The sequence below is a fragment of the Malaya genurostris genome, chromosome 1, assembly GCF_030247185.1.
Source record: "Malaya genurostris strain Urasoe2022 chromosome 1, Malgen_1.1, whole genome shotgun sequence".
NCBI classification, from domain to species: domain Eukaryota; kingdom Metazoa; phylum Arthropoda; class Insecta; order Diptera; family Culicidae; genus Malaya; species Malaya genurostris.
The window spans coordinates 136,483,161-136,509,572 of NC_080570.1; the positions used below are offsets into that span (position 1 = coordinate 136,483,161).

At 38.5% G+C, this 26,412-nt stretch overlaps 1 protein-coding gene across 2 annotated transcripts in view; it reads left to right on the forward strand.

The window, feature by feature from the left end:
* The first annotated feature begins 3,341 nt into the window (after positions 1 to 3,341).
* Positions 3,342 to 26,412, forward strand: part of LOC131425862 (gamma-aminobutyric acid receptor subunit alpha-6) — a 49,197-nt gene continuing 26,126 nt past the window's right edge. The window contains exons 1-2 of one of the 2 annotated variants that reach the window (XM_058588110.1): positions 3,342 to 3,645; positions 21,488 to 21,669. In XM_058588110.1, coding sequence (XP_058444093.1) covers positions 21,623 to 21,669 — 47 coding nt within the window. In that variant the 5' untranslated portion in view covers positions 3,342 to 3,645; positions 21,488 to 21,622. The remainder of the gene's footprint in view (positions 3,646 to 21,487; positions 21,670 to 26,412) is intronic. The other variant, XM_058588109.1, reaches the window with a different exon arrangement.

Below are 26,412 nucleotides of genomic sequence, written 5' to 3' on the forward strand. Positions count from 1 at the left end.
GCACATCATCTGGATTAGGTTCTCTGGTGTAGTTTCTCTGCCACATACATCCAGTAGACAATTCTTTTGTGTCGCAAAGCGGGGACGTGTTCTGCCGTCTCAAGCTCATTTGGGCAGCCAGGGCAAACAGGAGATGCCGCGCGGCCGAAATTGTGTAGGTGCGACCTTAAACAACTGTGACTTGTGAGGTACTGCGTCAGGCCGAAGTTTACTTCGCCGTGGGGTCTGTCGATCCATCCGACGACTCTTGAAATGAGCCGATGTGTCCACCTACCCTTGGTAGAGCCGTCCCATTTCCGTTGTCACTCGCGTAGGGAGGCTGCATTGGCAGTCCTACGGGCGTTCCTGACCCGTATATCGTAGCACTCCTTGATGAGCAGTCCAATAGGCATCATGTACGCCACCACGCAGGCTGCGTCTCCAGATACCGTACGGTACGCACTGATCACGTGAATACACATTAGTCTGTGAGTCCTCTCCAGTAATTGTGCGCTGCGTTCCACACGGAGTACCGACGCCCATACCGTGCTGCTGTACCTGAGGATCGAAACTGCCACTCTTGTCAGTAGCCTGCATTTGCCGGAACGCACCGGCGAGCTGTTGACCATCATTCGCAAGAGCGCCGCCATCGCCATTGAAGAACGTTTACAGGCATATTCAACGTGCTTGTCCAAAACTGAGCTTGTCTGAGTCTGAGCTGTTGTTTGCCACCATCATCTCTTTTTTAGGATGCGCTAGTTGCAGTTTCCTGCTACGCAACTAGTCCTCCACTATGCTAATCGAGTGTGATGCGCTCAGTACGTTATCGTACATTATATTCCATAGAAGCGGGCCCAGGATGGATCCTTGTGGTACTTCGACCGCGATAGAAGTGCTACGTAAGCCTTCTTCGTTCTCGTAGAGCAATACCCGGTTCTGAAAGTAGTTTTTCAAAATTTTGTATAGCCCTTCTGGTACTCCCAGACGAAGGAGGGAGGCGTTTTTGACGTCAAACGTTACTACCGCGCAGTAACGCTTAGGTTGAATAGCGATCTCCGCGGTAGCTACAACCGATTTTATGGCATCAGCCGTAGACCTACCTTTGCGGAACCCATACTGTTAGTTAGACAGTCCACCCGCCTCCTCTATGAACGGGGCTTGCCTGTTCAAAATAATTCTCTCTAGAGGCTTCCCTGTGGAGTCGATTAGACAGACTGGTCTATATGCCAACGGGTCCCCAGGAGGTTTCCCAGGTTTCGGTAACAAGACCAATCTCTGCCTTTTCCAAATGTCCAGGAGCGTGCGTTCGTTCAGACATCTCTGCATGACCTCCCTGAACATGCCCGGTTTTGAGATTAAAGCAACTTTTAGAGCCGCGTTCGGGATATCATCTGGCCCGAGGGCTTTCTTAGTGTCGAACGATCTCGCGGCTGACAACATGTGTGAGTTATTAACATCTCCCAAGCCCTCAGGTAGCCCAGCTGAGTTATCTGAGAGTTTTAGGCTTTATGCAACGCAGAAAGTCTGTTTTTGCTACTGTAGGTGAACGTCCAGTTCTGTCCAACGCGTAAGAAGAAATTATCGATTTTCAACTATAGACAACCTTCTATACTCGTCCAGCTGAACATCAGAATTAATATGTGGCTAAATACCTCAAAACCGTAGATGTTAGGTAAAATTTTCAAATGTCTTCAGACAGAGTTGCAAAAATCTGTAAATCGTAAAAAATGTCTGCGGCTTTCATTTCTCTATGAAGTATGAAACACAAAACTGGCTTAGCGAGCAAAAAGAAATAGCGCGGCCATTTCGAAACTCTGAAAATTTTAAAGAAAGTCTGCGAAAAACTCGATTCTCAAAAGTCTGAAACAAAAAATATCTGCAGCACTTCATAAGAAATCTGCAGACCAGCGTGACCAGTAAGTGTTTTTCTCATTGTTTCCAAAAATTTAGGAAATTTGGTTATCACACACTGTTGAAAATTTAATCACAAATTGCTGATCATATTTCTGATGTCATGGAGAAAGAATTATTTTGTTGTATTTAGTACAACTCGAGATATTCAAACTTAAGTTCTATCTATTCTTTGACAGGGAAAATTTTGAAAAGGCGCCCCACAGGCCAAAACATGTTGGACGCTAATGTTCTCCCATCGTAAATTCGATAAACTCTCCTGGCAGTGGTGAAAGTCTGGAAAATTGGTATAGCAATAAATTCAGGTATATTAACCGAAAAATAAATTCAAAATTTAGAATATGCTGCACCTTGAATCCTGAAAACGGTCTAGAAATTTTACTAAAGTCACTTACATTCGCTCCAGCAAGATGACGAGAAACGATCAAATATCTTTTACTTTTAGCTCATTAAAAACCTGGATACGTAATTACGTTAATACAGAGCAATCATAAGTTAGATTATAATAGCATTTACACAAATCACACGAATAATAATCTGTATGTTGAATAGTCGCCATGAAGTGCCCAGTAATAATAGTTTTGAAATTTTCAGACTCAAATCTGGTCAGCCCATTCATTTCCAGTAATGCCAGATTGATTCCAAATTCCAAATAGCGAGTGTTTTAAAAGAAAAACTACATGTGAGACATGGATCACTAGAAGCGAGTAAATACTCGTCACAAGTTATCATTTGCAACCAGAAACGAGCGTGCCTAGTAACATAGTCTATAAGGTGGTTTAAGGACTGAGGACAGTACGTTTATGACGTACATTTTTGAACACTTTCCCGCTTCAAATCAATTTTTCTTTGAAACGGTAATGATTATCTAAGAGTTCACCTGACAGTATCTCTGAAATTTAGTTGTGAGTATTCTGTAAAATTTTTCATAACGATTCATGGAGTTAACCGCTCGAGTTGTATTATTTCTGACGGAAAAACTCTTTAAAATTACAACGCTAGGAATTCATCCAATATCTCGACTTTTAAGGCTTATATCATAAATCTACCGTGACGAAGCCTAGGTAATTAATGCATGAGAGTGCTTCCTCATCAAATATCAAGCAAACTATTCTAATCCTAAAGTCAATCCGAAGTCGGCAGAACTAAAGGCAGGACGGAGTTTGAATTGTTACAGCGTAATTCATTCTAATAATTTTGAAACCTTTATGTCATAAAATCGGCATCACTGCTGCTCTCAGGAAAGTCTTTAGCGCTCCTCATTTTCTCTTCTTCATCTATTAACATTTTTTTTGCGACCTTAACTCGTTCTCTCTCTCTCTCTCTCGCTCTTATATCGGAGAGGTGTATCGGGAAGGAGGCGCGTAAATTTTCTCTCCCAAATTGCGCGAGTTGTTTGGTGGCGGGAAAACTCGAATGCGCGCCGTCATGGATGTGGAAAACTGCAGCAATCTCATAGTTCGCGTATTCGCGCAAACCAGAACGGCACGGACGCAGCACCGTCTATCCATAACGGCATAGTGAAGCGAACTGGTCACATCGTAGCTTTTCGCCGGGTTGTTTGCTAGCGGTTTTTCTCGTAGATTTCGGATCTAGCCGTCCCTAGCTGTGACAAAATCCTGATGTGTGTGATTTTTGTGGTTTGATGTTCTCAACACTGATTAAGTAGCTTGAAGTGCATTTGTGTTTAAGACATTTGCTCAGTAGGGAAATTCTGTGTTTAATTTTTTGTCTTTATCTGTATAGATCTGAAAGGTAAGTTAGTACAATAATCAATCCAAGTATTTCTAAATTCACTTCACCTACTTGAATTAAATTTCAGTTTTCTTAGAACCTTTCCGCTTTGAATGTGTCATTCAAAGTTCATAAGCCTCTTCGAAAAAGATGTTCATCAAAAATATTTGTTTTGCAAATTAAAGTACTGATTCACATAAAATTTTCATCCAAAACGGATTTCAAAAAACTTTAATCTTAAACTACCAATTAGAAATTTTACCAACATTCAGTTTTCACCGCGACACCGACTATGAAGTATTCGATCAAAGTGAGATGCATACAACGGCAGGCATTTTTCTTTTCTTCGGGAAAGAACTTCTTTTTGCGTTGCGACTATCCTCACCTTTTTCTCATTTTACCTATTTAGAACTGGTCAGCACGGGATAGTTTTCAATAAATAAGTTTGCGAGCTTTTATCTTCATGATTGTTCAAGTTGGATGTTCAATTTAAATTTCATTTCATCTTTTTCATGTTTCTACTACAGAGGTCTTGAGCATTTTTTACTAAACTAAAAACTTTCTCAGGTTATTTAGTGTTAAAAAGGTGGAGTTTAAATTCACATAGTTTGTCTAGTACTTGTTTCGATAACAATAACAAAAGTAAACCACATCAAAACATTTCTGAACTTTCGTATATATCGCTACCGCTTGATGCCAAACCTAACCCAGTTTTTTCATCCTAACTGCTGTTGAACCGTTTGTTTGAAGCCAGTTTCGAACCTAGTTTCAACATTGTTGAACTGGAAATCGAGTTTCTAGTTTCGAACCTGGTTTTCATATCAGGTTTGCCTCAATTCCCCGTTGCCAAGTACGAAACCACCTCAGTTTCGTCTAAAGTTTTCGTTTGATGAAACTACCCTGGGTCAGTTTTAGTTTTCTCAACCGAATACGACATTAGTAATGCTGGGAGTTAATTCTAAAGACGCCAGTTCCAAAACATTATTGTTTGGAAAATAATGTAATGTCAGTTTCGCTACATACACAAATCACCGGCCAGATCAGAATTTTTTATCGAATTGCAAAACTATACATTTTTTAGCTCGTTTCTATGGCCCGACTCTGATTTAGTTTTAGGCAGGTAATACATTTTAAACATACTTTTATCATTTAGGGGTTATCCTAAGTTTGTGCTTTGGGCACATAACCGTTTTTACTTTTCTTTACGTTTCGTCTTAGACTTAGAACTGCTTAGTGCAAACTTGAACAGTTCAATTTGAACCGCTAAACAGACGTAGACGGAAAAAATCTTACATTTTCCCGGTTTTTAAGAAAGGCAACAAATCAGATATTACAAATTACCGTGGAACAGCCTCCCTATGTGCTGTTTCCAAGTTATTTGAAAGTTTAAAACTCGCGATGCACCCTGTCACTGCTTGAAACGGTTATCAACGTATTGAAAAAAGAAGAAAAAAAACGTCACTGTTCTCTTGTGGCCGGATGATTCTCCCAAAAGAAAGATCTTATGGCCTTATGAGTTCTTATTGATTTCCATTCGGATTTGACTTCTGGTTCCGTAACTACAGGGTGAAGTGTGTTCAAAATTACAAACCACAATTTGGAGAGACGTTTGAAAATACGGAAATTTTTTTCTAAATTTGGCTTAAAACGGTTATAATTTGTAGAATATGTTAGTTGCTGGACAAACTAACGGATTAAGATAGATCAGTGTCATATTCCTGGTTCCGTAGATACCAAATATAGTGGGCAAAAACTCTCAAATAGTACTCACTTCATTTTCTCTGAGGAGGCCAAATCGAGATTGAGAGAAATAGTGGTCTTATGATCTTATAAGCTGCTAATGAATTTTGTCTGGATCTGACTTTCGGCTTCGGAACTGGAAAGTAAAGAGTGTTCAAATTAACAAATGGCGTCACTTAGCACAACTAATTCTTCTGAATTTTACTCATAACTGCTCAAACTTTGAAAAGATTATGTTAATTTATAACCAAATAAACTATCTAGTTTTCATTCAAGTCCCAATTTTTTTTTTGAGATAAGCTTCCAATGATATTTACGAAAATATGAGTGATACAAGAAAGTAGTGATGGCATTTCACTAGAGTGGTACACCAGTGTGTAAGTTTCATACCTACACTGGGGTTGCAGCCGATGAACATCGCACAACAAGAAAAGCGCACTTCTTCTCAGTGTCGAATAGACTGAATTTGAATATGTGCTTGTGGTTAAAGAATCTTGTGCGAGTGAACCACATTCGCTTCGCATGAATTGCTCTCACGTGCTCTTTCCTAAATACCCCCTAAGTGACCACTGGCGCGTGTTGGTGAGGAACAATTGTGTATATGTGTGAAAGAGAAGAGCACTCGTTGATGTTGTCAGTGCCAGGGGGAGAAATTACACTGGCTCTCCGTCACACAGAGGAGATGAACATCTCTGGAAAAAAGGCATAATCATATCAGGTGGATTAAAACAGGTTCAACAACAGGTGTTTTTATTTAGTCTTAATTTTTGGAGAGAAGGTATTCTTATCTATTTTTGTTTTTGAGTTTTAAAAATAGTACAATCCGGAGAAAGTATTTCATGGTATTTCTCTTTCTTCAAAACTTTAGGCAGCGGTGAGCTCAATTCATACGCGTTCCTCATCGCTTATTCTCATTTGAGGATTCTTTAGCAGAGCTTTTGTAGAAGAAAGGTCATTTTGAATTTAGCTCTCAAATGCATTTTCCTAGCCGTATGGATGGTGGTGAGCCCAATTTTTCCGCGTCCTTTTATCTTTTTCGAATAAGGTGATTCGTAAGCAATAAAATAAGCGGCGGAATTTTATTGGTCTAGCACACATACCTTCTTGCGAAATAAGCTATTTTGAATGACCAAGTCTGAATTCTATTTAGTTTCGACATTTTGATCGATTTAGATATTTTTAATTGAAATAGTTGAAGTATCTGAGTGTTTACTGTGATAACCTGGTACGTAGGAAATAGAAGATTAGCACAAGATAAGTTCAAAATGTGTCTTGGAATCGTTAGGTTAGGAGTAGTTACAGAGCAAAAAGATTCACTGAGAGAGATTCGTAAGAATTGCTTCATTAAAAAGAAATAAAATATAAATTCGAATAAGCTAATTATCGTTTTTTGTCATTATCTTAGCACCTCAGTTTAGAATTAAATGGTTGTCAATTATAATAATTCCTTTGTTCTCTCCAGGTTATCTAGCTAGTATTTATATGCTAAAAATACGTCCTAAAATTATTAGAATCGCTAGCTTCAAAAATCAAATAAAATGAAAATCAATAGAACCAGCCTTGCTCCGTCAATAACAGATCGGCTGAAAAGTTCGTATCGTTTCTATGAGAGGGCGCCACTAGAATTAAATCCCATTTTCAGTTAGTACCAACCTTCAGAAGAAACGTGTATAAATTTGACAGCTGTCTGATTATTAGTTTGTGAGATATTGCATTTTAAGTGAAGCTACTTTTGTTATTGTGAAAAAAAATGGAAAAAAAGGAATTTCGTGTGTTGATGAAACACTACTTTTTGATGAAAAAAAGTGCCGCCGATACCAAAAAATGGCTTGATGAGTGTTATCCAGACTCTGCACCGGGCGAAGCAAAAATTCGTAAGTGGTTTGCAAAATTTCGTACTGGTCATATGAGCACCGAAGACGATGAACGCAGTGGACGTCCAAAGGAGGCTCTTACCGATGAAAACGTGAAAAAAATCCACTCAATGACCGTAAAGTGAAGTTGATCGAGATAGCTGACACCCTAAAGATATCAAAGGAACGTGTTGGACATATTATTCACGAATATTTGGATATGAGAAAGCTTTGTGCAAAATGGGTGCCGCGTGAGCTCACAATCGATCAAAAACAACAACGAATTGATGATTCTGAGCAGTGTTTGGAGCTGTTACATCGAAATAAAACCGATTTTTTTCGTCGATATATAACAATGGACGAAACATGGCTCCATCACTTCACTCCGGAGTCCAATCGACAGTCAGCTGAGTGGACTGCACGCGATGAACCGAACCCAAAGCGTGGAAAGACTCAACAATCGACCGGTAAGGTTATGGCGTCTGTATTTTGGGATTCGCATGGTATAATTTTCATCGACTACCTTGAAAAGGGAAAAACCATCAACAGTGACTATTATATAGCGTTATTAGAGCGTTTGAAGAACGAAATTAAAAAAAAAAACGGCCTCATTTGAAGAAGAAAAAAGTTTTGTTTCATCAAGACAATGCACCGTGTCACAAGTCGATGAAAACCATGCTGAAATTGAACGAATTGCTCCCTCATCCATCGTATTCTCCAGATTTGGTGACTTTTTCCTGTTCTCAGACCTCAAGAGAATGCTCGCTGGTGAAAAATTTAGAACCAATGAAGAGGTAATCGCTGAAACTAAGGCCTATTTTGAGGCAAAGGACAAATCGTACTACAAAAATGGTATCGAAAAGTTGGAAGATCGCTATAATCGCTGTATCGCCTCTGATGGCAATTATGTTGAATAATAAAAACGAATTTTGGCAAAAAATGTGTGTTTCTATTAATCGATACGAACTTTTCAGCCGAACTGTTATGGCAGTCAAAGGGTTGAAATTATGAGGAAATTGTCTCCAGCCCAAGCTCTTTCAAATGCAGTATTACAATATGAATTCTTCTTGAAGGCAGATTTCACATGCTAAGACGGCTATAGGCTTTTTCTTGGCTATTCCGGTACCGGAAATAGTAGTCAAAAAACTGAAATAAAACTTGCATCAATTTCTCAATGTACTGCTAATGACAGAGGCATTATTGCATCACTAGGTAGATTCCTCTGTTTTCTATACAGGGTTGAGAATTCCGGCTGTCACTTCTGGTTCCGAAGATATAAGTAACGTAACCGACCAAACGAATTTATTTTATCTCAACTTAATTTTCTTTGCGATGATTGAACCGATTTCTACAATATTATGCTCGTTTGAAAGCTACTACTGAGTTGAGAATCAAGTTCGAAGATCAATTGACTGTCACTTCCGGTTTAGTAAAGGCATAAGTAACGTAGCCGATCAAATACGTTTTGACGTAGAACTACGTCTTTCTTTACTATGCTCACCTGGGTGCATTTTCAAAATTTCACAACACGAAAATATAACGAAATTACTCCAGATTTGATATCTTTAGGTCTGAGGCCAGTGTGTTTTAGTTCGAGTCTGATTTTCTCAGAAACGGTGACGAATATAAAAAAAACCCAACTGACAATCTCTTAGACAATTAGTTTTGATTATTCTGTGAAAATTCCAGAATGATGTATTGACTTTAGTGGTCGGGAAAGTCTTTTTTCTGAAGGAAGAATTGCATAGCTGAAAACGCCGTCTTTCAAGTTGTTCATTGAATATCTCGCCTTCAAAAGCATGAATCAAAAATCTATCCTGACAATGTTTAGATAATTTAATTTAGATGCGATTAGTGCACAAAACATATATGTTGTAGCGATAAAAATTAAGTGAATGTTATTTTTGTGAAGGTAAGTCGATTTCTATGCACGCACCATTTTTTCTGCTCCAGTGTCCTGGTAACGTAACGAAACATGAGAGAGAAATAAAATCGGCTCAGTAAGGCTGTGATGTAGTTCTGGTCACCCGGTTCATCGAGAGTCATTTTGCACATATGGAGAGAAATGTAATACGCAGAGCGAGACACGTGGTTATACGCGACCTACTGGCCTCAGCCCTTAATAACTTTTCCCTGTTCAAGTATTTATTTCTAATTCTTTCACGAAACGAATGGAAAAAGATGTAAGATTGTTGTTAATACCACATTTATTACGAAAACATTGAACAATGGTGCTCTTTGCACAAACCAACAAAAGCCCCTAATGTTCACATGTTTACGCCTGGGACGTCAGAAATAATATAGAACTTGTGCAATATTATTTGAGTGTTGCATAAATAGTACAAACGTTGCATCTGTTTAGCGGTTTAAATTGAACTGCTAAGCGTGAGATGGCAGTTCAGTTTGAACTTCAGTTAGAACTGCTTTAAGCACTGACGAGCCGAAGGCGTAACGCGAAGAAATAGATACGAAAATATTGTTTTAATAGTGAAAAAATAGGTCCAAACACGAAACATTAAATTAACCGAATCTATAAATAGAGTCTGTTGCAGCTTCAGTCTGTGACAATCCATGAACGGAGACACACCGCAGGCTGCCATCTACATCAAGACAATGGAACTACACGCGGCATTATTCAACTGGTGCTTCAGTCAATGGCGAATATGAGGTTCCGTTCCTCAAGCCTAAACGTAAAAAAACTACAACTAGTTCTTCTGTGAGAATATCTGCTGTTGGACATACGCAGTGTGAATTTCGCTTCAAGCAAAAGTGATTGAGTTATCCAGCTGCTAGTCGTTTGCATTGGAGGAAAAGAAAACGAAAAGTGGAAAACGACGGGAAACATTACACTAAATCAGCCGTTCTAATGGTTCTAAATGTTATCTTAAGATTACTTTCTTAACAAATCTGAGGTAAAAATCATCAGTTTAGTGCAAATCCAGAATAATTTGATTACCTTCGTGCACTTTTTGCTGTGCGAAAATCGTTCGAGAAAAATGTGTCGAACAAAGTTTAATTTCGTAGATAATTCAACGATTTGGCCCTACTGAATGCCAGAATTGAATCCCGTGCAGCATTTTGATAATTTCATTCAATAAAGTGTGCAAATCTGAAAAAAGATAAACGACATAAAAATTCTATATTTTGCTATTTTTGTGGCCATTGGCCCATTTGTGAAAAAGCTACAAATGAAATCACGTAAAAAAGAGCTCTTAACCAGAGTTGCCAGATATTTCCATAGAAAATCTGTATCTGCTTTGTATAAAAAATCGGTATTATTCTGTATTCACTAATAAAATGAAATTCTCTCAACAAAATGATGCCAAAAGATGTTATTCCAATAGATTGTGGTTGTAGAATGGTAGATTCAATTGGTCATTGCCGGGCACACAAGAATATTCAAGAGGACGGGTATAGCGTGATTGGTTAGTCAATGCTTTCCACGCAGCCCACCTGGGTTCGATCCCCAACCCCGCACATAGGGTCAGAAAGCTTTTCTGGCCCGAAGAGGCGAATGGCTTCACGGTTAAAACCTCTATAATTGAAACAAAAAAAAAAGAATATTGAACGATGAAATTTCATATTTTTTTTTATTTTTTTCTCCACAACAATTGAATTGTAATTCCATATATTTATCTAGTTTGAAATTGTTGACTTCATAATTTGACATGGAATTTCAACGCCCAATATGCAACGTCAAGTCGGGTCATACAACTCTCAGTTTGACAGTAAAGTTTCATGATGCCATTACTTCCTTGAATATCAGTTCAAATTGGTTTCAAATTTCGCAACAGATTTCCATATTAATTTGTGAATTGTCCGTTGATTGACTTTTATCTCGTCACTGGAATCAAACACTAAAAGATAGCTCAGACAGAAAAGTTTATTTTTTTCTTTCTTACTGTATAAATCTGTATTAAATTGAGAAAATCTGTATAAAATTTGTACTCTGTATTAAATCTGTTTTTTTTAGTTTTATATTTATGGACTGAATTAGTATTTTCAAACATTTCATTTACTATTTCAAACAGCAAAGCGTAAATCGAAGAAAACGGTACGTTTGAAAACTTATCACTGTTTTACTTTTGCTTGTTCACTTCCATTTCAAACACATAAGCTGTCAAACTCAATTTTGTAGTCGCGAATTACCAAAAGCAACCAGTGATGTCAGATCTACGGAAATTTCCGTAGATCTAGATATTCGGATATTTTCTACGGATGAACAGATCCGTACATAAAATTTACAGAAATAGAACTATTTTTACGGATATCTACGTAAGTTGGTATTTTTAAACGGAAAACTACGGAAACTATTTGCCTGGCTACCAGAAAAAAAGGTTTTGCCGCTTTACATCGCTCGAGTTTCCGAGTAAAATGTCAATCTACGGAAATGATACAACAACTATCTGGCATCACAGAGAGCAACCAGCTAACTGGCGTGCTACGATAAAATGGACGGACGAACGCATATTGTTCTATTGAAATTTATAGTCAATTTTAAAAGAACTTGTTGAATACCACTTTTACATTCCGAGAAATACTTTTTATTATCTTCAATATTCAGCGTTATGGAAGACGACAAGACTTTTGCGCAGATTGATGAATCCAATTTGAAGCACAGCTCTACAGTTTACGACAGCTCTTGTGGATAGAACTCACCAGAAGGCGAACTTCTTATTAGACAGAACATCCACTTCAATACCACGTTTTCCATCCCTCGCGATGTTACAATGAATAAAATGAATTCCTATTACCATCGATGACACCAACGAGCAACGCCCGTCATTGACAAATCTTTTATTCATCATCCTCATCGAAAAACTTGTGTATTTTACATTCATTTTATATCATACTTTGGCTTCGGATGTTTCTGACATCCGACCTACATCCGCAGATACTCTTGCGCAACTGCTGTCAAGTACAGATAGCAAAATAGTGCAACCCAACGAGATTAGAGAACGCAACCAATATTACACTATCGATATCGAAATCTCGCTGCAACTGATTTATATGGAAAACTTCACCATTGAGAAATCCACGCCGGAAGGGAGAACCCTTCTAACGGAGCGATAATCGGTCCAACCATTTTCGGTGGAGGCTGAGTGCACATTTTTGTTACTCGCAAATAGCCTTTTCTTAAAAATTCAAACCTACCGACACAATTGTTTTCAGCGATTTTTATTTCGTTTTTGAGTAATAATATTTCGAACATTTCAAGTCAAAATTTGGTCGATAAATGCAAGACTTGAAATTATCTAAAAGTTATAACTCAAAAACGAGAAATTTCACTTCGTTCATTTTTCTAAATGTTATGTAAAAATTTTCTCAACCGCCCTAGTAGTGTGATAATACCTTTCTCTTGTCATTCGAATAGTCTTATTAAAACATATTCTTTTCATAAGGATAATTTTGGACACGAATTTAGAACAACTTTTTCGAAACCAAAAGTTTCAGTAATCATGAAGGGTGATTTTTTTGCTGGTATCTTTTTGGCAACACTGTTTTGGACAGAACATGCGTAAATTGTGTCTTGTATCAATGTCAAAATTGTTCAGTTCTGTAATTTAATCATAAATTTAATCATCCTTGACTTCGGAACATCCTGAAGTATCATATTTTGGCACCTACACATCAAATCCGTTCCGAAAATAGCCATATTGTAAGCGTTTTCAAGGAATATCAATAAACCGGAAGTCACCATCTTGGATTTTCAAAATATCCCAAACAACACTTTCCGGAATCTTCTTTTTAAACCCGTTCCAAAAATATTCATGTATGCATCGCCTGCTATGTAAAGACTGTTCCAGAAAGTATGGACTCAACCAAAAACCACTGCCATTTCGCAATGGTTCAGAATCTGTCAATTTTTATGGCTGCGTCCTGTTGTTTACACTCTTCTCTAATCACTTGTGCAGTTGTTTATTCGTTTTCATTGATTTGTTTCGAAATGCGTGGACTTTCAGCAGAACAACGTCGAAAAATTGTGGACAAATGGTGCACATAACGCGGACTGTCACTGAGAAAGATAGCAAAAATGGAAGGAGTAAGTAAAAAAGCCGTGCGAAATGCAATCAGGAAGTTCAGTGAGCATAACACCTTTGAGGATGAACCGAAAAAAAGGTCCTGCTAACCCTCAGTTGGATAAACGTATACTGAAGGCGTACGAGCAAAAGAAGGAGGTTTCAGTTCGGGATGTGGCCGAAAAAGTGGGCACTTCGAAGTCAAATCTTCTTCGTGCTAAAGAACGTTTGAATCTTCGAACCTATAAGAAGTAGAAACAACCAAAACGTAGTCCGAAACAAGAAGCATCGATCAGGCCGAGGGTTCGAAAGCTGTACAATACGATTCTTGCTGGAAATTTGAACTGCATAATCATGGACGGCAAAACCTACGTGAAACTCGATTACAAATCTTTGCCGGGATCACAATATTATACGGTGCGAGAAGGGCAAGTGTTAAACCAGTCCGAGACATCGATTGAAGTCGAAAAATTTGGTAAGAAAGCTATGGTCTGGCAAGCAATTTGTAGCTGCGGTAATATTTCGAAACCCTTCATCACCACTGCTTCAATGAACAGCGAAATAAACATCAAGGAATGTTTACAAAAACGACTTCTACCCATGATTCGAGGCCACAAGGATCCTGTTGTCTTCTGGCCAGATCTTGCTTCTTGCCACTACTCGAAATCAACGGTAGAATGGTATACTACCAAAAATGTCACTTTCGTCCCAAAAGACATGAACCCACCAAATTGCCCACAACTTCTACCAATTGAGGAATTTTGAGCATTAGCGAAGGCACATCTTAGGAAGCATGTCTCGGCAGCCGAAACCATTCAACAGTTCGAAAAAGATTGGAAAAAAATGTCAAAACTTGTCGCAAAGAAGTCTGTACGGAATTTAATGAGGATTTAATTTAATTTGCTTTCAGGCATTGTGAAACTGTTTGCTTTAAATAAATTATCAGTAGTCATTCAAATGCAGCCGCATGCAGCTAAGCGGAATAAAGTGGCATTTTCGTGACATGCTCAATGAGGCAGATTCGTAGGGGGGATCATTGTACAACATAGCTTCTTATTCATCATTTTTTAATCACTTTCGACATTCTGAAGCGCTGGAATGAAAATTATAACTGTTCAAGCTTCTAAAATGACATTGCATATCCACGACACAAGGCAAAAAAGAAAACTCAAACTTTCCTGTCCGATGAACGAAAGAAGCAGTGCGATAGAAAAGGAGTGGTATTGAGTGGAATGATCGGAGCAACAAATAAGGTAAATCAAAAGACAGTGATACAGCGAGCTTTTTAAAAAAATTAAAACTTTTGAAAGAGCCACCAAATATTTTCCTAACAACAATAAATAGTGTTATAATGCTTGAGCTGAAGAATAAATATTAAGCAAGAAGACTAATGTTTGATGGACAGAGAAGATGTTTGGATGTATGGTATCGGTCGGGTGACGACCATGTTCCATGTTCAATCTACCATGTCTGACTGCGTGTTAGAGTGTCTAATAACAAGGTTCAGAGTGGCGAAATGGTAGCGCGTATGCACGGAATGCCTAAGAACGCAGGTTCGAGTCCTGTCTCTGAGCGCAACATTTTCCAATAAATCATCTTTTCGGTTAGTTTTTACATCCATTTGGCTTCTCCAATATATGTTTCCACTCAGTCATTGCAAAAAAAACGGAATAAATAGTGCTTAAATAAATAATATGTGTGTTATTTTTTATACAAAATGATTAGCTCCTAAAGACTCAAAGTGGATATCGTCACTGTTTGTGTTAACAGGATTTACTATAAATGTTATAGTGGTTCAAGTCAACAAGACTTTGAAATGCTGGAATATTAGCATTAGCACTAGAGACCGCCCGTGTGTTGCTCTCCCTTTTTGATCATAACCAATTAATCTTGCAAACTGTTTTCCTGAAACAAGCAAGTTTCAGCATGCAGATCAGTACCGACGCCAGCTACGTCAAAATTCTAATTGGGAAGGAAGGATTGTTAGTTCAACGCATGTTGCTACTAGTAACCGAGGAATCCTCTACATTTCTACATGCATCACAGGAAGGGGTTCTTTGTTAGTACAGTTTCGAATAACATTTTCATGCGCTTCTTACTCTGAGTAGCCGGCTACCGAGAATACGTTGCAATATTAGCGGGTTTTGTATTAATATGTGCTTCCTACTAAAATACCAACTTTTTTTCGAAACTCGTGAAACTCTGGACAGCCGGCTGTCGGGAGGTTCTCTATCAATCCATAAATTGCATTCATTGTTTTCTGTTTTTCTTTCAATAGAAAGCCGTAATGCCGATAAGATATCGGTTTGCAAATTTTGACACACTTCAGCCTGTGACTCCGGAACTGAAAGTCGGATCTTTTGAAAACTTCAGTAAAAGAAACGCTGTGCCATATTTTAGTTATTTTCCAGAACTAATCTATTAATAAAGAACCGTCAATAAAACACAATCAATGATTTTACAGGTTAAAAGTAATAAATTTACTCCTCATAACCTTTCTCCTAGAAGTAGCGGTTTCCGCAGATCTTCTAACATTCAATTCAAAGAACTCATATTTTTTGTATAATTGGGCAGTTTTATTAAGCTTAAAATAGTTGTATTTTTCATTTAGAATAAAAGTATGCGTAGAGCTACTTTCGCCGTGAATGCACTGGTCAGCTAAAGTAAATCGTTGTGAACCAAAGAACTTTTGAATGGAGACTAACATTTCAATTCCATCAAAAAGTTAATCTCAAATCTTCTGTTATGCTACATTTTGTGAAACAATTCTGATCTGTTCAACCTGCACATTCATTGTTGCTATGATAGCGAACGAAACTGGAACTTCCAGTAAAAACTGGAACAGCATAAATGAAAACACAAAACTATCTGACGTGTTGAAACCCCCGTTTGAGATGTAAAAGTTCTTTCTTCGTTAATCGACGCGAAACGGTGGATTCGCTGACGCTTTTTTGGGATTGTTCACGATTGTCAGGCAAACAATTAGTTATACTATTACGGATGAGTTTGTGAACGCTATTCAGTCAAGCTAAGCCAAGCCAAGTTTCGAGAGCTTATTACCAGAGGAAGCGAAAGCCGGATTTCTTTCGACACAACGCCGTCAGCAGAATATGTGGAATGTGGCAAACTAAAGATGATTTTTTCCCTTTCATCCGGTTTTCCTTTTTTTCTCTCAGGCGCTATTTTTACCGAGCCCCGTGTAATAGCAATTGCTGCCACAGATTGAATCGACTGCTGCTTCTTAGTACGTGCTTAACTGGGTTTCTCATGAACTCGTTCAAAGTGATCAGAATTTCTGCCAGGGATATTCATGTTTGTCTGACGGACCTGTCAACAATATGTCACCTGATATAGTTTGTTTGTTGGTTAGGTATGATTTCAGTTTGATTGTGAGTTGATGAAAACCTTTACGTTAATGTTAAACATTTGAATTATCTAGAATTTAAGTTTAGACTTAGTTCCGTCAGTGCATAACAGTTCAAATTTGGTTTATTTACGTTTCGACTCCGGTATATCATGCGTTAGCAGTTTATATTGATCTACTTGCGCCACTTAGTAGGTCACCCGACGTAATTTTCATCTATAAATGAGTGTGATAATTTTATCCTACGCTGAAGTGTGTATTCTGATGACAACTAAAACGGTATACTGAGTAATTATAGAATTGAAAATATGAGTCTAAACCAAAATTTAGATATATTTTGCACTAATTTCGTGCCTTTGTGCTCAGAGTTTGTTTCGGCTTGATAACACGGGGTAAACAATAAGCCCTTTGTTTGCAAAAATGCCCAAAAACTGCAAAAAAATGATGACGGCACCTTAAGATTCATTCAAATTATGACAAAAAAATTGACAACGAATTTTTTCTAGCATTCGACAACATGTTGAATATGAAAATAAAACGATTTACGTTATCTCATAAAACACTATTTGATCAGTGGCAAAACGGTGAAAACCCATGGAAAAGCTAAAGAATTATTACCGAGCTCATATTCCTTCACATTACACCGAGAAATATTTTTTTTCGAAAGCAGTGTTGTTCGGAATATCAGCTCTGATGAAGTAAGTAGCGGCTGGCCCACCTGATGAGGTTATATAGGACAATGCCAAAAAATACATGAAATGATGTTGATTAGCTGGGAAAAGAAGGTGCGGCAACAAGCAGGTGTCACAAGAGTTAATACTGGGCGCTTATGTCATATTTTGAGCGAGATTCAATTGATGAAAACTCTATCACACCGCTGGGATGGTTCGAAAACAAAAACCGAATCGCGAGCGCGCTTCGGAAGCGTGTACGACTTTTGATAAAATATTATCTATCATACGCTTAAGAACAAAAAAGTATTCTGAGATGAACCGGAACCGGTTCGAGTGTTCCGAAGTGGCCTAGGAAGGCTCAATGGATCGGAGAGGTCTGGCTTCTAGCTTTTAGCGACTGGGATCTGGCTTCTAGCCTCTGGCTTCTAGCCTCTGGCTTCTAGCCTCTGGCTTCTAGCCTCTGGCTTCTAGCCTCTGGCTTCTAGCCTCTGGCTTCCAGCCTCTGGCTTCTAGCCTCTTGCTTCTAGCCTCTGGATTCTAACCTCTGGCTTCTAGCCTCTTGCTTCTAGCCTCTGGATTCTAACCTCTGGCTTCTAGCCGTTGGTTTCTAGCCTACGGCTTTAAGCCTTTGGCTTCTAGCCGTTGGTTCCTAGCCTATGGCTTTTAGCCTTTGGCTTCTAGCCTCTGGCTTCTTGCTTTTAGCCTTTGGCTTCTAGCTTCTGACTTTTAGCTCCAAGCTTTGTTCTTATGGATTCCGTTTACTGGCTTCTAGCTACTAGCTTTTAGTTTCTAGCCTCTGGCATCTAGCTTCTAGATTTTATCTTCTCGTTTCTGTCTTCTAGCTTCAGGCTATTTGCTCCTGATTTCTGGCTTCTTACTTCTAGTTTCTATTTTCTGACTTCTGGTTCCTGTTTTCTAGCTCCTGTCTTCTAGCTTCCGGCTTTTTGCTCCTGATTGCTGGCTTATTGCTTCTAGTTTCTATTTTCTGGTTTCTAGCTCCTAGTCTAAATTTAGGTTGCTCGTTTCAGGTTTCTGGCTTATAGCTTCTAGCCTATCGCTTCTAACATTTTGCTTCTCACATATCGCTTCTAGCTTCTTGCTTCTTGCTGCCAGATTCTAGCCGCTGGGTTTTAGCTTCTAGCTCCTGGGTTTAGCTTCTTGCTCCTGAATTCTAGCTTCAGGTTTCTTGCTTCTGGTTTCTGGTTTCTAGCTTCTAGCTTATCGCTTTTCATAACTCGTTTCTAGCTTTTTGCTTCTGACTACAAGCTTCTGACTTCTAGTATCTGATTTCTTTATTATAGCTTCTTGCTTCTAGCTTGTGGTTTTTGGTTTATAGCTTCTAGCATATCGCTTCTCACATCCAGCTTCAAGCTTCTGGCTTCCGTTTCCTGGCAGAGCTTCTAGCATCCAGCCTCTGGCTTCATGCTTCTAGGATATGGCTTCTGGTTTATAGCTTCTAGCTTATCACATCTCGCTTCTAGATTCTAGCATCTGGCTTCTAGTATGTGGCTTCTAACTTCTAGTTTGTATCTTCTAGTTTTTATCTTCTAGGATCTGGTTTCTGGTTTTAGCTGCTTACTTCTAACTTCTGTCTTCCAGCTTCTGGTTTCTGGCTCCTGACTTCTAGCTTCTGGCTTCTTGAATATTATGTTTGATATCTGGCTTCTAGCTTCTGGTTTCTGGCTTCTTGTTTCTGGCTTCTTGCTTCTGGTTTTTAGTATTAGGTTTCTTGTATCTAGCTTCAAGCCTTTGGGTTCTGATATCTGACTACTAGCTTCTGGCTTCTAGCTTCAGGATTATTGCTCTTGACTTCTGGTTTCTAGCTTCTGGTGTTTAGCTTCTTGCATCTAGTTTCTATCTTCTATCTATCTGACTTCTTGCATTTGTTTTCTAGTTTCTGACTTTAAGTTTCTAACTTCTATCATCTAGCCTCTGGCTTTTAGCTTCTGGTTTCTGACTTTTGTTTTCTGGCGTTTAGTGTCTAGCTTATATCTTCTAACTTCTCACTTCAAGCTTCTTGCTTCTGGTTTTTGGCTTCTAGCTTCTATTTCTTGGTCTAGCTTCTAGTTCCTGGTTTCTAGTTTCAGGCTTCTAGCTTCTGGTTTCTGGCTTCTAGTTACTATCTACTAGATTCTGGTTTTTTCTGGCTTCTTGCCTCTGGCTTCTAGTATCTGGTTTCTTGATTCTAGCATCTGGCTTCTAACTTCTTGCTTCTAGCTTCTAACCTCTAGTTTCTGGCTCCTAACTTCTAGCTTCAGGTTTCTTTCATCTAGCTTCTAACTTCTTGCTTCTAGTTTCTAGTTTCTGATTTCTGATTTCTGATTTCTGACTTCTGGTTTCTGGCTTCTTGTTTCTGGTAACTGGATTCTTTATTCTAGCTTCTAGCCTTTGGTTTGTGGCTTCTGGTTTCTGGCTCCTGGATTCTTACTTCTAGTTTCTTTCTTCTAGTATCTGGCTTTTTTTTCTGGCTTATCGTTTCTAGCTTCTAGCTTCTAGCTCCTGCCTTCTGGTTTCTAGCTTGTTGTTTCCAGCTTTTACCTTCTGGCTTCTAGCTTTTCACATCTCTTTTCTAGCTTTTTGCTTCTGACTACTAGCTTCCTGCTTCTAGTATCAGGTTTCTTGATTCTAGCTTCTAGTTTGTGGCTTCTGGTTTCTGGCTTGTAACTGATAGCTCCTAGCTTCTAGCCTCTTGCTCCTTGTATCTAGTTTCTATTTTCTAGGATTATAGCTTCTAGCTTCTTGCTTAACACGTCTCGCTTCTAGATTCTAGCATCAGTTTTTATATCATTGGCTGCTAGTCTCGGGCTTCTGGCTTCTGACTCCTTTCTGGCTTCCTACTTCTGGATTCCTATTTCTGACTTCCGGCTTTTAGCTTCTTGCTTCTAACTTCTAGCCCCTAGCTTTCGGCTCCTGACTTCTACCTTCAGGCTTCTTGCATCTGGCTGCTAGCTTCAGGCTTCTAGTTTCTGTTTTCTGACTTCTGCTTCTGGCTTCTAGTGTCTGGATTTTTTTCTAGCTTCTAGCCTTTGGCTTCTTGTTTCTGGCTCCTGGATTCTTACTTCTAGTTTATATCTTCTAGGATCTGGTTTCTTGCTTCTGGCATCTCGTTTCTAGCTTCTAGCTTCTCGCTTCTTAATCACCCTTATTCTGAATAACGGCATATCGATTTTTTTAAATTAGCATCTTATTAATGACCTTGGGCGCGATGTTAATGTCGCTCTTCAAGCTACAGGAACAGATGGCCTGCCACACGAGATATTTTTTTCCAAACTACGACAGTTTAGTTTGTTTGAAGGACATTCCCATATCTACAAATGTAATACATCTCAAATTCTCTAAAATAAACTTAGAACTAATACTGAAATTTTCATAAACATACTTCGCTTTGGAAGTAGTCGTTCGAGAAGGACGAACAATTGCTAGACTTAGATTTTGAACCCAAATGGGAAAATTTTGTTTTGCAATTCTGAAATATCAAACGGTTCAGTGCGAAGTAACACTACACGAAACGAGGTTTGTTGCTAGCAAAGCGTTTTATTATCCAATTTATAGAATGTCTCCATGAGTTCTATTTCTTTTTAAATCACGAAATCCGCTACTCCTGCGGTGCAGTATGAAAAACATATCTACTTTTGTCATACTGCTACCAATGTCATTTGATTTGGCTCAATATATCAGATTAAATTTTTACGAGCTTCCGCCTACCACAATTCATTCCCGAATATGCCATTCGTTTGCAAAAAAAAAACACTGCAATAATGCCGAAGTTGGAAGTTACTCTCTATAATTGGGCACGTTATCCGTTCAAGTTAAATCGTCACTTTTCGATCAAAGAAAACTATAATTAAATGTTCGGTTTATGCTATCTGAAAGAGAGCATACTTGAACTAGGTTCAAGAAAAGTTAAAGAATAAATTGCTGGAATAGTTGTAATTGATATTGAATTGTGGTTATCAAAAAAGTCAGCTCACAAATTTCGCTTTTTGATCCGATTGATTGAAGCACTTGAATCAACTGTCATTACCTACATGTGAGAAAACTACGTTTACCATCTTGTGTTATTACTCAAATCCTGTCAAAAGTCTGGTATTTTAAATTGATTAGATAATGAATGTTCTATTCTAAGTATTCAAGCTTTCCCTTAATAGAAAACTAGGTTATGTGGTTCACAAATTGCAATCAATGAATAAATGTCATAACTCTTTCTTTCAGGGCATCAAACCGCGCTGTTTTCCCTTTCAGTTCAGTTGTTCTACAGTTGCCCATAATTCCTGCCAATTTCTGTGTCTCATTTTCAACCATAATTGGCACGTGCTGCTCGAGTAATAGGCTTTCAGAATATTTAAAATGATGCTAAAGCTGCTACTATTTATACTCGGATCATCATTTCTAGGGTAAGTACAAATATTAAATTATACATTAGCTATTGTGTCACTAAATCGATGTGTCGAGTGTTTTAATGGTTCAAAAGTGATAATTCAAACGTTAAAGGTAAGATGTATCGTATTACCTTTGATGACAAAAATGTAGATTAATTATGATCTAAACACAGGATAAGGAGTGTATCGAAAATATGCTATGCGCATACATTTGTGTTGCACGCGATGGTTTTTTATGCTCAGATCACAGCATGCTGTGCGTTTGGCTGTCAGCTTTTGTTTCTTTACTTTGTTTGTGCGGTTGAAATTCTGCGTTCTCAAAATGTCGCGTATAGAAAAGGAAGTGACAATTAAGGTTCTGGACACATGGCTAAGTGAGAAGGGTATTACTATGCGAAAACTGGCGAAGCAGTTTGGAATTCATCATGCCAGTGTTAGAACCATCATTAATAAGTTTGGGGAGCAGTATTCTTTGGATGAGCTACCAGGAAAAGGCAAAAAAACCCGGTTCTTCCAACCCGAAACTGAACCAGAAAGTGGTATCTCTAATCATGAAGAACAAATCAATGTCAATACGTGATTTGGCCAAAAAAGTAGGAACGAGTGTCGGAATGATCCAGGGTATCAAGAGGCGAAATCACCTGAAGACCTACAAGAAGCAGACAATCCCGAAACAAAGTGTAGAACAGAAGAAGCGAGCAGCAACAAGGGTCCGGAAATTGTATTCGTGTCTTTTGCAGCTATGAACATGCAGGAGTTCAAAAAAATTTGGGCTCAAGCGTCCAAAAAATGCGATTCAACACTTGTCCGGGATTTGATGAAGAGCGTTCGATCAAAAGTTCGAAAATTCGTGAAGGAATAACTTAAATTTCAACCGATTTTCGTTATGCTCAAATTCAACCTCGTACAATAAAGGATCAATTTTTAGTTGGAATTATATATCGTTTTTTTGTCATAATTTGAAAGAAAAATTTTTGGATAGCTTATTTTCGATACACTCCTTACGTGTCCACCAAATCAATATTAAAATGAGATATTCACATCTGCCTACTGTTATATTTAAAACGATAAATTAGATCAGAATATCACTCTTTGTATAGCCTTAGCACGAAGAAACAGCCTAATTGAGCAGAAGAACCGAATATGTTCAGCCGAGCTCGTGCATCACGCAGTTCATTTATAGTCACACCTCCATGGCAACCCCCTCCGCCAGCAATCACTACACGTCACATCAGAAAAGGATATTCTACCCTGCCTTTTGAGATTGTTGTTTGTTTGTCTCTTTGTTCACACTTCCGATGCATCTCCATTGAAGTTCTATTAGAAGGAAACGCATGATGCTTAGTTGTTGTAGTTTCTGACTCACGCGTCTTCTTCTGAAAAAAACTTTAATGGCGAAGCATGTGCAGCTCAACCAACAATTCTTTGGTTCACATAATGAATACAAATGTTTTGATGATGGTGGATGCACTTAACTAAAAACGTATTCTGCACTTTCCAGATATTTTTATATTCTAAAGTTAAATATTTATATATTTAAATACGGATAAAATTCTACCTAGTACTTCAAATCACTCCCACCAGCATAAAATGGCGGCCTTTCATCATATGATAACGGGTGGCAGCTAAAATTTTGGAATTTTTTCGAGGCCTGTATGCTCAACAACAAACGAGCTCAGAAAGAACTAAGAGTGTGTATGTGTTAGCTCTCTTTCTCCTCTTTCTGCTAGTATTTTCTGTTTTGTTCAAGCTTGCTCAGTTTTGCTCAAAATGCCGTCGAAACAAAAAGTATTTCACGAGCGCATTGTACAGTTCTACGAACTGCACAGAAATCTCGGCTAATAGTATACGGTACAAAATTTTAAAAGCAAAAATGTTGCGGCTTCGACAGTTTACAATATCCTAAGATGCCCAACATCGCTCGTAAGGAAGGTAGACCAGCCAAAATTATGGACGCAAAAGGACTTCGTTCTCGTGTCTTCAACAACAAAGATTCACTGAGTCAAAGGGATGTCGCAAAAAATGTTCTACTGTTCTCACCAGTACATCTGCAAAACATTGAAAAGACTCGGAATAAAGTACCGAAAGAAGATACGAGCCCCGGGATATACTGACGCACAGATTTCAACGCTGAATTCCCAATGCCGCTGGTTGATTAAACATTTTTCCGGAAAAAGTTTTGTTTTGGACGACGAAAGTTACTTCCCTCTTTCGAAGACTCAGATTCCCGCAAACGATCGATACTATTCAACGGATAGTTCTACTGTATATCCGAACATAAAATATTAGTTTAAACATCAGTTTGAACAGAAAGTGATGCTGTACATTGTCATTTCCGAGAAAGGCATTTCTAAGCCATGGTTCAAGCCATCTGGGTTGGCAATCAATCAAGATGTGCATCAGAATGAATGTTTGTAGAAATTTTTGATCCCGTTTTTTCAAAAACATCATGCTGATGGGCAATACGTGTTTTGGTCGGATGAAGCGTTATCGCATTGCGCCAAAAAACACAATCGTTCCTGAATTCCCATTCGATCCCATTTGTACCCAAAAACCACAAACCGATAAATCTACCTCAGTGTCGTCTAATCGAAGATTTTTTTCAGGGTTTTGAGCTCCTTGGTGTACAACTGGACATAACTGGAGAGCCACGAATTGCTAACAGTTGATTGGTAGAATCAAGAGATGCATTCGCAAAGTTGACATGAAGGCCGTACACCGCTCCTGTTCCGACATCAAACGGAAGCATCGCCGAACATCCGATTACGGACCGTTTACAAATGTTCACTAATTTTGTTTCAACAATGAACAATGTATCTTTAATTTTAATAAATCAGATCTTCTCCAAGTATGTTTGTCTTTTTTGACAGCTTGAGAAAGAAATTCCAAAATTTTAGTTGCCACCCGTTACATAGAATGCTCACCTTAATTAAAGAAAAAAAAATAAGCTTCGATATTGGAAAGCTCGATGGTTATCCAAAGCGATCAATTCAAATAATCTTCGTTAAAAAAGTAAGACTGTTGAAAAAACACTTACGACATTAAATTAATTTAAAGAGAATTTCAGTAGATTTCAACCCAGATGTTGCACATCCGCTCAAAACCAATCTGAAAAAGTTTGGTTTGGATTTGCTTTTCAGTAGTAAGAACTATCAAATAAAAACTGTGCTAGGATCTACAAAAAAATTATGCAGATAATTCGAGAAAATCCAGAATATATCGAATCTCGTGGTCTCATTGCGAGAAAAATATATTGGACAGACCGAGAGGACTTTGGAAATTCGGTTCAAAGAGCACATCGCAGAAATAGCGAAAGCCTCTAAAGAATTTTGTTCAAATTCATACCTAGATAGCAAACAAATAAGGATCTTAGGGTTCTGTCTCAACAGAATTTACAGCTTATTGCTAGCGGTCGGAACAATAGCATGGCTGGTGTACCGATTCTATTGACATTCAGAACAATTTGGACATACAAGCACTGACTTGCTCCCAGGCCGTTTGCTCTAACTGTGATTTTATTTTTTTATAAACACAAGAGCAATGCGGCCTACAAAGTATTAAAACTTGAGTGTCAATTTTAATATAAACACAGGATGTAAACAGTTTGCTCTCAAACGTCATACTCAATTGACTTCCGTTTTACATCGACTCGTTGACACACTTTGCACAAACGTCCAAACAATTCAGACTGATTGTAAACAGATAGTGAAAATCACTGGAAACTGTTTACAAAACCGTGTATATAAAATCCGATGGTTTCCTCAGAACCGTCAGTCAATTAAGAATCGCCTTTGAATTAGTATCCAGATTTTCACAATTACCGTGTCCAAAATGGCTTCGTCCATAGTTTCAATAGCAATTGCTCTACTTGCTCTGACAGCGATGGTTCTAGCCAGTGACGAGGAGCATTATTCCGAAATCGACGCCAAAATCCAAGTCGTAAAGAACATTACCGCCTTCCGAGAGGCCCATCCGGAACTTGAGATCGTTCCGATGAAAGTAATGCGTAGCCCACGGCAGCAGATTGTGTACAGTCTTGGAAGTAGAGTTTCAGGTATGATCCGTAGTTCTAGTTTAGAGGAGTAGTTCTGGCATTTTTCGTTTACCTGCAGGTGACCGACTAGTCGCGGCTGGCCAAGATGGTGCTTCGTGGGGTTCCAATCAGAACGTAGCCCTGAGTATCAACTATCCTCAATCGGGAACCGGTGCAGTGGTAAGGTATGTTGAAATGCGGGTCCAGCAGAGTTCGAACCAAGGCCAAGGCTATGTGGTGTCGGGAGGAATCGGTCAACGAAGAATCCAGTTGGTGATTGAGGCGTACGCGACCAGCTACATTCACTACGTTGCCCATATTTCTGGACAATAGATTTGGTGAAACATGTTATAGTGTTTAAATAGAAATTTTTTCACGATAATATAAATGCATTATCGAAACACGGTTTTTATTTTTATTTGTAGTTGTATCAGGTCCACTGTACTTCCAAACATAGTTGCCAAATATGCTATTTTTTATTTGATTACAAAGGTTTGATTGTCTCGGATACAAAACATTCAGACCTTTTGGGCTAGGATTTCAAATCAGACTCATGTTGGACAGTCTATAAACCACAGCCCTCTCGTCGAATTCCGAATACTTTTTCAAATCCTTATTTATTTGTTTGCCTAACTAACCAAAAGTTCGGATAAAAAGGACTGATTTGGGAAAAGCAGCTTACGAAGTTCATGAATAGAATTCTAAGCAGTCCGTTTTTTAAGTAA